Source organism: Panulirus ornatus, chromosome 63 (assembly GCF_036320965.1).
Source record: "Panulirus ornatus isolate Po-2019 chromosome 63, ASM3632096v1, whole genome shotgun sequence".
Classification (NCBI taxonomy): domain Eukaryota; kingdom Metazoa; phylum Arthropoda; class Malacostraca; order Decapoda; family Palinuridae; genus Panulirus; species Panulirus ornatus.
The window spans coordinates 4,604,886-4,617,368 of NC_092286.1; the positions used below are offsets into that span (position 1 = coordinate 4,604,886).

General features: G+C 39.4%; 1 protein-coding gene across 14 annotated transcripts in view; it reads left to right on the forward strand.

The window, feature by feature from the left end:
* The window catches only part of LOC139745942 (protein lap4-like), a 556,451-nt gene that overhangs the window by 152,220 nt on the left and 391,748 nt on the right, over positions 1-12,483 (forward strand). For all 14 annotated transcript variants that reach the window (XM_071656641.1, XM_071656649.1, XM_071656646.1 and 11 more), the window contains exons 8-10: positions 1,304-1,415; positions 2,955-3,051; positions 6,740-6,815. In XM_071656641.1, the coding sequence (XP_071512742.1) occupies positions 1,304-1,415; positions 2,955-3,051; positions 6,740-6,815 (285 nt within the window). The remainder of the gene's footprint in view (positions 1-1,303; positions 1,416-2,954; positions 3,052-6,739; positions 6,816-12,483) is intronic.

Below are 12,483 nucleotides of genomic sequence, written 5' to 3' on the forward strand. Positions count from 1 at the left end.
CATGTATGATGCAAAAAACATAATTGTATGTATATTGGAAAGTGATTGGTTCTCAGTGAATGTAGGTTTGCGGCAGGGGTGTGTGATGTCTCCATGGTTGTTTAATTTGTTTATGGATGGGGTTGTTGGGGAGGTAAATGCAAGAGTCCTGGAAAGAGGGGCAAGTATGAAGTCTGTTGGGGATGAGAGAGCTTGGGAAGTGAGTCAGTTGTTGTTCGCTGATGATACAGCGCTGGTGGCTGATTCATGTGAGAAACTGCAGAAGCTGGTGACTGAGTTTGGTAAAGTGTGTGGAAGAAGAAAGTTAAGAGTAAATGTGAATAAGAGCAAGGTTATTAGGTACAGTAGGGTTGAGGGTCAAGTCAATTGGGAGGTGAGTTTGAATGGAGAAAAACTGGAGGAAGTGAAGTGTTTTAGATATCTGGGAGTGGATCTGGCAGCGGATGGAACCATGGAAGCGGAAGTGGATCATAGGGTGGGGGAGGGGGCGAAAATTTTGGGAGCCTTGAAAAATGTGTGGAAGTCGAGAACATTATCTCGGAAAGCAAAAATGGGTATGTTTGAAGGAATAGTGGTTCCAATAATGTTGTATGGTTGCGAGGCGTGGGCTATGGATAGAGTTGTGCGCAGGAGGATGGATGTGCTGGAAATGAGATGTTTGAGGAAAATGTGTGGTGTGAGGTGGTTTGATCGAGTAAGTAACGTAAGGGTAAGAGAGATGTGTGGAAATAAAAAGAGCGTGGTTGAGAGAGCAGAAGAGGGTGTTTTGAAATGGTTTGGGCACATGGAGAGAATGAGTGAGGAAAGATTGACCAAGAGGATATATGTGTCGGAGGTGGAGGGAACGAGGAGAAGAGGGAGACCAAATTGGAGGTGGAAAGATGGAGTGAAAAAGATTTTGTGTGATCGGGGCCTGAACATGCAGGAGGGTGAAAGGAGGGCAAGGAATAGAGTGAATTGGAGCGATGTGGTATACAGGGGTTGACGTGCTGTCAGTGGATTGAATCAAGGCATGTGAAGCGTCTGGGGTAAACCATGGAAAGCTGTGTAGGTATGTATATTTGCGTGTGTGGACGTGTGTATGTACATGTGTATGGGGGGGGGGTGTTGGGCCATTTCTCTCGTCTGTTTCCTTGCGCTACCTCGCAAACGCGGGAGACAGCGACAATATAAAAAAAAAAAAAAAAAAAAAATTTTTTATTAGATAAAAATATCAAATGATTCCACATTCAAATGTATTGCATCTCCAAACACAGCCATCATATGTATGTATATTTATTGGTATTTATTTTTCTAACATCAGGGAAACTGGTAAATTTGGGTGTTTTATCACTGCGAGACAATCGACTCCAGTATCTTCCTTCTGAAACGGGTAACTGCCGTGAACTCCATGTCCTTGATGTATCTGGCAATCGGTAAGTCCTGAAGTATTATTCTCTGTGTTGATACAGTTTTTGCTCCAAGTTTTTGGCTGTCAGAAAGATCTCAGTTACTTTTTGTCTCCTTGCTATAGTTTCCTTTCAACAGTAAAGAATTACTGTGCAAAATGTAAAACTCAAATCATATACTAGACTTATTTATCGTTATACATTACCCACCGTAAGCCACTAGACTTTTCATATTAATATTGTCGGAGTAGAAATGTATAACTAATGAAGAAAATGATTATGAATTGAACTGCAATAAGTCTGCAGTGTTGTGCATTTGTAAGTAGTAAGAAAGAAATGAAATATGGAAAATTTATTGAGGCTAAAATAACAAGAGTTGCAGAAGATAAGAAGATATCTGGAGGATGCTATTGGATGTTTATGTGTGGCCATTAAAGTGTGTTTTCTTTTGTTTACCCATAAGGATATTATTTTAGAGAAATAAAGATATTGTAAATAAGAAAATGCCAGTGTGAACCAAGAAATATGGTAATAAATTATACATGCTTGTCTTTCCATTTCAGCTGTGTGACTTCAAAAACAACTGAGTAAATTCCTCAGGAAAAATCCTCTCCTCTTATGTTCCTGCTTTTAGGAAGGGAAATACACAAGGGAAAGATATTTCAGCTCCCTGCTCTTACTCCTCTTTGTGGACTTTTTTTACTTTTTTCAGAGTGCAGGAGATATGTAGATCTATAGTATTCTTCTTTCCCTGTCCCCAGTGTTTTACAGAATGTAATGTTTGCAGTCTCATTGAGAGAACTGATCAGGTTGTGCTGAAGTAGATGAGATGTATGGAAAGAATGAGTGAAGAAAGATTGACAAAGAGTATCTACGTATCAGAAGTGGATGAAGCAAGTGGAGGGTTAGACCTATGGTTCCAACTCATGGATGTGGCCAGTTTCCTAAGTGCTTCAGGAACCTGATAAGGATAGATGGGACTCCTGAGGTAGGAAGTAAGAATATATGCATATACCCTTACCTGTGCCAAGTACCTCATTTAATGACCAGAGTTGAGGGGAGGATGAACAGTTGGGTGGACAGTAGACCATTTTCTATGGCGAGGACTTGAATACATGTGGGCTTGGGCCTGGGTGGCTTGTGCTTGCGTCAAGTTCATGAATGCTAACCACAACACCATTAAGGGCCATGTACAGTTTGGTATTGCACTTAGATGAGTTTTTAAGAGTATAAGATGGTGTTAAGATTGTGTAAGTTTAGTACATGAAGAGAGTGGATGTTGCAAGGATAATGAAAAAAATTAAATGAATGCTAGTAAAGTATGTGGGATTGTGTGATTATTGTTGAACAGAGTTGAAATGGATAAAAAGAAGGAGTTTGTGTGCTGTAGATTCTTTTTCAGCTTAGTTACTGTGGTTTTTGGAGATTGTTCATGAGCTGCATTCTTTTCTAGATAACAGTAACTTGTTGGCTGTGGATTGAGGTAATGTGGGATTTAGTAACAAGAATTTTGAGTGGCTGTTTAATATAATATTGATTAACAATGCAATCTTACGGTATTTTTAGGTTGCAGTATTTGCCGCTGACCATCACTGCTCTAAACCTAAAGGCTGTGTGGCTAAGTGAAAACCAGGCTCAACCCATGCTCAATTTCCAGACTGAGGTAGGCTGTTTCACAGCTTGTTGATTTTGCTGCCAATGTATTTGGAGAAGTAGTGAAGGAAGGGTCTATACTTTGATTTGAGAGTACCTTCAAAAATGATGTATCTGTATGTTAAGATGATAGTGACCTTGAAAAACTCAGGCAGATACTGCACTTATATATAATATCTTTTTTATTCAAAGCTCATATATTTTTATTAGGTTTATCAGGGTAGATGGACTGGTTGATTAGATGTGAGTTTGAATAGAGAAAATTAGGGGAAGGGAAGTGTTTTAGATGCCTGGGAGTGGACATGGCAACAAATGGAACTATTGAAGCAGAAATGGAGTAGGCAAGGGAGTGAAGGTTCTGAGAGCACTAAGGAATGTGTAGAAAGAGAGTTCATTATCTGGTAGGGCAAAAATGGGTATGTTTGAAGGTATAGTTGTTCCAAAAATGTTGTATGGATACAAGGGATGAGCTATAGATATAGATGTCAAGGGAAGGGTGGAAGTGTTGGAAATTAAATGTTTGAGGACATTATGTAATGTGAGGTGCTTTGATTAAGTAATGAAAGGTTAAAAGAGAGGTGTGGTAATAAAATGAGTATGGTTGTGAGTTATAGAGGGTTTACTGAAGTGGTTTGGACATGCGGAGGGAATGAGTGATGAGAGTTGACACAGCAGATATATTTGTCAGAAGTGGAGGGGACGAGGAGGTGTAGACCAAACTGGGGATGGAGAAGTAGAGTGGAAAATATTTTGAGTGATTAGGGCCTGAACTAGAGGGTGAAAGGTATGCATGAGTTAGAGTGAATTAGAATGATGTGGTATACAGGGGTCAACATGCTGTCAATGGACTGAACTACAGTGTGTGAAGCGGCTGGGAGAAGCAATCAAAAGGTACGTGGGGTCTGTTTGTAGATAAGGAGCTGTGGTTTCATTGCATTAAACCTGACAGCTTGAGCATGGATGTCAGCGAATGTGGCCTTTCTTTATCTGTTCTTGACGCTTCCTTGCTAATGCGGGAAACTGCAATCAAGTATGAGAGAAAAGAGAAAATGGAATTATTTCATATATTAACGTGTTTGATATTGGTTTATTTTTGTGTACAGTACATCCCCTACTTACATATGACTTCTGTGTTCCTTTGGATGCTTGGGCATGAATGTCCACTTCGTTGTGTATGCAGAATATCACAGTCCTGTATATTGTTTACTGGGTGAGATGAGAAAAGGATTTTACTTTTATTGATAACAGTAATTTTTTTGTCCCATGAGCATGAGATATACTCTCTTGGAATATAAGGGTGAGAACCCTCCAGCCCTTGGTATTTCTGTTGAGGAAACACCCTCTTTCAATAACCCTTCAGTAATCGCTTAATCATGATTGCAGTGGATTGCTCATTCTAGGCCTGCCTTTGGCCAGTCAGCATCTGCCATCATTGTAATATCATCTTTCTTGCTTGTAAACTTATTAGAGACTATCTCCAGGATTGCATATGGTGCTGTTACTAGACTAGCTTTTCCCATCCCATGATCTATATCCTTTTATTTTTACTTTATTGTATATTTTGTTATACTTAATTGCTGTTTCCCACGTCAGTGAGGTAGCATCAGAAGCAGACAAAGAATGGCCCACCGGCTCATATATACATAAACGCCCATACACACACATGTACATATACATATACATATACATGTACATAGCAACATTATTATTTAATATTATTATACTTAACTGCCGTCTCCCGCGTTAGCAAAGTAGCACAAGGAAACAGACAAGGAATGGCCCAACCCACCCACATGCACATGTATATACATAAACACCCACACACGCACATATACATACAGATACATATCAAGGTATACATACATATATACATTCACAGTCATATACATGTATACACATGTACATATCCATACTTACTGCCTTCATCCATTCCTGTTGCCACACAAAATAGGAGAGGGGCAAGTATACAGTCTGTTCTGGAAGTGAGTCAGTTGTTGTTTGCTGATGATACAGCGCTGGTGGCTGATTGGGGTGAGAAACTGCAGAAGTTGGTGACTGAGTTTGGTAAAGTGTGTGAAAGAAGGAAGGTGAGAGTAATGTGAATAAGAGCAACTTTATTAGGTTCAGTAGGGTTGAGGGGCAAGTTAATTGGAAGGTAAGTTTGAATGGAGAAAAACTGGAGGAAGTGAAGTGTCTTAGACATCTGGGAGTGGACCTAGCAGCGGATGAAACCATGGAAGCGGAAGTAAGTCATAGGATGGGGAGGAAGCAAAGGGTGTGGGAGCGTCGAAGAATGTGTGGAAGGCGAGAATGTTATTTTGGAGAGGAAAAATGGGTATGTTTGAAGGAATAGTAGTTCCAACAATGTTATATGGTTGCAAGGCATGATCTATAGATAGGGTTGTGCAGAGGAGGGTGGATGTGTTGGAAATGAAATGTTTGAGGACAACATGTGGTGTGAGATGGTTTGATCGAGTAAGTAATGAAAGGGTAAGAGGGATGTGTGGTAATAAAAAGAATGTGGTTGAGAGAGCAGAAGAGGGTGTATTGAAATGGTTTGGACACATGGAGAGAATGAGTGAGGAAAGATTGACAAAGAGGATATATGTGTCAGAGTAGGAGGGAACAAGAAGTGGGAGACCAGGTGGTGGAAGGATGGAGTGAAAAAGATTTTGAACACTTGGGGCCTGAACACATAGGAAAGTGAAAGTTTTGTGGGGCCTGGATGTGGAAAGGGAGCTGTGGTTTTGGTGCATTACTCATGACAGCTAGAGACTGAGTGTGAATGAATGTTGCCTTTTTTGTCTTTTCCTGGTGCTACCTCACTGGGTGTGTGCGTGTGTATGTGTGTGTGTGTGCTGTTTCTTTTATGGCGGGGTGGCGACGGGAATTGATGAAGGCAGCAAGTATGAATATATACGTGTTTTTATATATGTATATATACGTTTAAATGTATATGTATGTGCGTGTATGGGCGTTTATGTTTATATATATTTGTGTATGAGGGGTTGGGCCATTCCTCATCTGTTTCCTTGGGCTACCTCACTGATACTGTAGCCTTAGCAGAATCTCTCGTTTTAATTCATCATTGGCAGATTAGGCTTTCAACTGGGTCATTAAAGTTAAAATGCTAGTTGTTTCAGATGTGCCATTAGAAGGGTCATTGTGGTTGAGGTGCTTTCAGTGACAGATGGGGACAATGATGGAACTGTAATTTTAAGTATGTAACCCCAGGACCCCCTTTCATGGTTCTCCTGCAGCTTCAAGGCTACACAATGATCAGTAATAGAGAGATGAAGGACTCCTTTTAGGTGAGAAATTCCTTGATAAGATTTTACTCCTTGTCACCCATTGATTATGATACAAAAGGTGCCAAAGGTGACTTTCACTAGCAGTGTCACCATTAACAAATTTAGTCCCATAACATTTCATGTTGGTTCATTATCATAAACATATTTCTTGAGGCAGATGAATGCTTTGGCAATCAGTATTGTATGTAGTGGTTCTGGTGGGGAGCATATAGTTATATTGCTTTTGGTAACCAGTGAAGGGGGACTGTTGTTGTCATTTTGGATAAAATATTGGGGTGACAGGCTCTGGCTGGCTAACTATGGTTTCAGTAGCAGATATGAGAATTTTCACATCATTGTAAGAATAAATTAAATGTTCATGATGTATAATGAAATTTATGATTTTAGGTTGATGAAACTTCAGGCCAAGAAGTGCTCACATGCTTCCTCTTACCCCAGCAAGAATACCAACATGAAAGCCTTGGTAAGCTCTTTAAGGCATTGTGTACATGCTTTTTTTATTATATTTAGTAATGCATTATGGTTTTATTTTCATAAATAAAGTAGATGGAATTCAACCGTTGTACTGTATTAGCTCTGGAAAGAATTTGATCATTTTTTTTCTTTATCTGTGTCATATATGATTTTTTTTAAATTATATCATTAGATGATTTTGATGTTTTATTAATTGATAGATAATGGTATTTCAAGTCATGTAGGAAAGGTAATGGTAATGATGCTGTACAAAAAAGAAATGGTAAAGCAAAAAGTTTTTTCAAAAATATAAACCATTTTAAGATTTGTAACTTGCAAAGAAATCTTCGCTTTCTTCATTTTGAAGTTAATCATTGCTCTAGTACTGTAGTTTAAAAGCATACTCATGAATATTCCATAAAGAACTTTTTTCTGACAAAGAAACTATTATATATTTTCTCTTTTTTGCATGCTCTGATATACCTCAATTTTTTTTACATTTCATTTTACTGCACTATTCTGTATTATAGTCTCACATGAATGTAAAAACAGATCATCCATTGTCTATTGATACAGTAAATTCAGTTTTGCAGATTATGAAAATTTCATATATATGTACATATATATCATATGGATGTATGTAAATGTTTAATGGTAAACTCATCATTTCTGTATCCAGCATCATTGTATTTTTGCAAGAGCCACTTGATGAATTGTGAAAAACCCCTAACTCATTGAATTTTTTTTTATTGTTTTTGATGACCAAAAGCTATTAGAATACACTCAGTTGTAAATACACAGAAATCAGCATGCAATATCTAATTATGAACTTGTATTAAGTCATATACTGTATGTTTTTTTTTTTTTTTATCATACCTTTTGGTTGTGTTTTGCAAGCAATAGTTAGGAATAGGTTAAAATTACTTTCTTGATTACCGATATTAGTTTGAGGTGTGTTCTTTGTGATCATTAGATGTGTTGATTCTTTATTAATCTTTTTTTTTTAAGGTTTGTTAATTTTTCTTGTCTGACATGTGAGCTAGAGGAACTGAAGCCTTGCAGACCTGTCTGGTAGGACAGCAGGACACTTAGTTGAATGGGGGTCCAACCTTTAGAACAAAGGTAAAGACCAAGATATCCAACATCAGATTGCCGTAGGATACCTGATCAGAAGGTGGTATTTCAAAGCGAATAGATTACCATTTCTTTTTCACAAAACCATGCCAGGCTCTGGCCATCTTATGAACTAATTTGTAGTTCTGACTCACCCAAACTTTGCTTAACTTCTGTTTTGGTAAACTGAAGTGATTTTGTGATTGAAGATGGAAAGTTCCTTGTTGTGAACTGACAAACTAGGTTTTTTGCATTTAATACTTTGTAGATTATATTTTGATCTTTTCATAGTTTGCAAGGGGTTTGGTAGGTTAGTGATAGATTTTGTTAAATGAATTGGAGAAAACATTGTTGATGAAGAACTTAATGAGTTAATGAAATAAAGAAGGGCATGTAGATCAACTTTGGCTGAGATAAGTAGTGGAGAAAATTCTGTAGAAAAAGGTGGTGTACACAATATTAGTGGATTTGGAAAAGACATCATAAAGTGAATAGGAAAGCACTTGGGATTGTTTTGATTCCAAGTAATGTTCATGGACCATGAAAGACCTTTGAATGGTTCTAGGAGGTTTTATAATGAAAAAAGGACATTTCTGGATGTAATTGGAGATATGAGTGAATGTTTGGTAAGTTGTATGATATCTGGCCTTTGAGGCCTGGAAGTGGATAGGGAGCTGTGGTTTTGTTGCATTATACATGACAGCTAGAGACTGAGTATGATAAATGTGGCCTTTTTTTCTCTGTTTTTCCTGGCACTACCTTGCTGAAGCGGGGGGTTGCAATGCTGTTTCTTTTGGGGTGGGTTAAAGCCAGGAACGGATGAAGGCCAGCAAGTATGAATATGTACATGTGTTTATATAAGTATATGTCTATGTATGTTGGTCTGTGGCAGGGATGTGTGATGTCCCTATGGTTGTTTAATTTGTTTATGGATGGGGTGGTTAGGGAGGTAAATGCAAGAGTTTTGGAGAGAAGGGTGAGGATGCAGTCTGTTGGGGATGAGAGGGCCTGAAAGCTGAGTCAGTTGTCTGCTGATAACTCTGGTGGCTGATTCAGGTGAGAAACTGCAGAGGTTGGTGACTGAGTTTGGTAAAGTGTGTGAAAGTGAAAGGAGAAAGTTGAGAGTAAATGTGAATAAGAGCAAGGTCTAATATTAGGTTCAATAGGGTTGAGGGACAAGTTAACTGGGAGGTAAGTTTGATTGGAGAAAAATTTGAGGAAGTGAAGTGCTCGTGATTCTTGGAGTGGATTTAGCAGTGGATGGAACTATGGAAGTGAGTCATAGAGTAGGTGAGGGGGCATAGGTTCTGAGAGCAATGAAGAATGTGTGGAAGGAGAGAATGTTACTCAGAGAAGAAAATGGGTATGTTTGAAGGAATAGTAGTTCCAACAATGTTACTTGGTTGCAAGACATGGGTTATAGATAGGGTTGTATGGAGGAGGGTGGATGTGTTGGAAATGAAATGTTTGAGGACAATATGTGGTGTGAGGTGGTTTGATCGAGTAAGTAATGTAAGGGTAAGAGAGATGTGTGGAAATAAAAAGAGTATGGTTGAGAGAGCAGAAGGTGTGTAGAAATGGTTTGGACATATGGAGAGAATGAGTGAGGAAAGATTGGCAAAGAGGATATATGTGTTGGAGGTGGAGGGAAGAAGGAGAAGCGGGAGACCAGATTGGAGGTGGAAGGATGGAGTGAAAAAGATTTTGAGTGATTAGGGTCTGAACATACAGGAGGGTGAAAGGCATGCAATGATTATAGTGAATTGGATTGATGTGGTATACTGGGGTTGACATGCTGTCAGTGGACTGAACCAGGGCATGTGAAGTGTCTGGGGTAAACCATGGAAAGTTCTGTGAGGCCTGGATGTGGATAGGGAGCTGTGGTTTTGGTGCATTACACATGATAACTAGAGACTGAGTGTGAACGAATGTGGCCTTTTTGTCTGTATTCTTGGTGCTACCTTGCTGAAGCAGGAGGTAGTGATGCTGTTTCCTGTGGTGCAGGGTAATGCCAGGAATGGATGAAGGCAAGCAAGTATGAATATATACGTTTAGATATGTATATGTCTGTGAATATGTATGTATATGTATGTGTATGGGCTTTTATGCATATATATACATATATATGTATATGTGTGTGTATAGGCATTTATGCATATATATATGCAAGGGAAGGAGTAGCACTACTCCTGAAGCAGGAGTGGTGGGAGTATGTGATAGAGTGTAAGAAAGTAAACTCTACATTGATATGGGTAAAACTGAAAGTGGATGGAGAGAGATGGGTGATTATTGGTGCATATGCACTTGGACATGAGAAGAAAGATCATGAGAGGCAAGTGTTTTGGAAGCAGCTGAGTGAGTGTGTTAGTAGTTTTGATGCACAAGACTGGGTTATAGTGATGGATGATTTGAATGCAACAGTGAGTAATGTGGCAGTTGAGGGAATAATTGGTGTACATGGGGTGTACAGTGTTTTAAATGGAAATGGTGAAGAACTTGTAGATTTATGTGCTGAAAAAGGACTGGTGGTTAGGAATACCTGGTTTAAAAAGAGAGATATACATAAGTATATGTATGTAAGTAGGAGAGATGGCCAGAGAGCATAATTTGATTATGTGTTAATTGATAGGCTCGTGAAAGAAAGACTTGTGGATGTTAATGTGCTGAGAGGTGCAACTGGAGCGATGTCTGATCATTATCTTGTGGAGGCGGAGGTGAAGATTTGTAGAGGTTTTCAGAAAAGAAGAGAGAATGCTGGGGTGAAAAGAGTGGTGAGAGTAAGTGAGCTTGGGAAGAAGACTTGTCTGAGGAAGTACCAGGAGAGACTGAGTACAAAATGGAAAAAGGTGAGAACAAAGGACGTAAGGGGAGTGGGGGAGGAATAGAATGTATTTAGGGAAGCAGTGATGGCTTGTGCAAAAGATGCTTGTGGCATGAGAAGCATGGGAGGTGGGCATATTAGAAAGGGTAGTGAGTGGTAGGATGAAGAAGTAAGATTATTAGTGAAAGAGAAGAGGAAGGCATCTGGACAATTTTTGCAGGGAAATAATGCAAATGACTGGGAAATGTATAAAAGAAAGAGGCAGGAGGTCAAGAGAAAGATGCAAGAGGTGAAAAAGAGGGCAAATGAGAGTTGGGGTGAGAGAGTATCATTAAATTTTAGGGAGAATAGAAAGATATTTTGGAATGAGGTAGATAAAGTGTGTAAGACAAGGGAACAAATGGGAACTTCAGTGAAAGGGGCTAATGTGAGGTGATAACAAATAGTGGTGATGTGAGAAGGAGATGGAGTGAGTATTTTGAAGGTTTGTTGAATGTGTTTGATGATAGAGTGGCAGATATAGGGTGTTTTTGCTGAGGTGGTATGCAAAGTGAGAGGGTTAGGGAGAATGATTTGGTAAACAGAGAATAGGAGTAAAAGCTTTGCGGAAGATGAAAGCCGGCTAGGCAGCAGGTTTGGATGGTATTGCTGTGGAATTTATAAAAAAAAGAGGGTGACTGTATTGTTGACTGGTTGGTAAGGTTATTTAATGTATGTATGACTCATGGTGAGGTGCCTGAGGATTGGTGGGAGTGGGGGGCTGGAAATCCTCCCCTCTCATTATTTTTTAATTTTCCAAAAGAAGGAACAGAGACGGGGGCCAGGTGAGGATATTCCCTCAAAGGTCCAGTCCTCTGTTCTTAACGCTACCTCGCTAATGCTGGAAATGGCAAATAGTATGAAAGAAAAAGAAAAGATATATATATATATATATATATATATATATATATATATATATATATATATATATATATATATATTATTTTATATTTTTTTTATTATACTTTGTCGCTGTCTCCTGCGTTTGCGAGGTAGCGCAAGGAAACAGACAAAAGAAATGGCCCAACCCCCCCCATACACATGTATATACATACGTCCACACACGCAAATATACATACCTACACAGCTTTCCATGGTTTACCCCAGACGCTTCACATGCCTTGATTCAATCCACTGACAGCACGTCAACCCCGGTATACCACATCGCTCCAATTCACTCTATTCCTTGCCCTCCTTTCACCCTCCTGCATGTTCAGGCCCCGATCACACAAAATCTTTTTCACTCCATCTTTCCACCTCCAATTTGGTCTCCCTCTTCTCCTCGTTCCCTCCACCTCCGACACATATATCCTCTTGGTCAATCTTTCCTCACTCATTCTCTCCATGTGCCCAAACCACTTCAAAACACCCTCTTCTGCTCTCTCAACCACGCTCTTTTTATTTCCACACATCTCTCTTACCCTTACGTTACTCACTCGATCAAACCACCTCACACCACACATTGTCCTCAAACATCTCATTTCCAGCACATCCATCCTTCTGCACACAACTCTATCCATAGCCCACGCCTCGCAACCATACAACATTGTTGGAACCACTATTCCTTCAAACATACCCATTTTTGCTTTCCGAGATAATGTTCTCGACTTCCACACATTCTTCAAGGCCCCCAGAATTTTTGCCCCCTCCCCCACCCTATGATCCACTTCCGCTTCCATGTTTCCATCCGCTGCCAGATCCACTC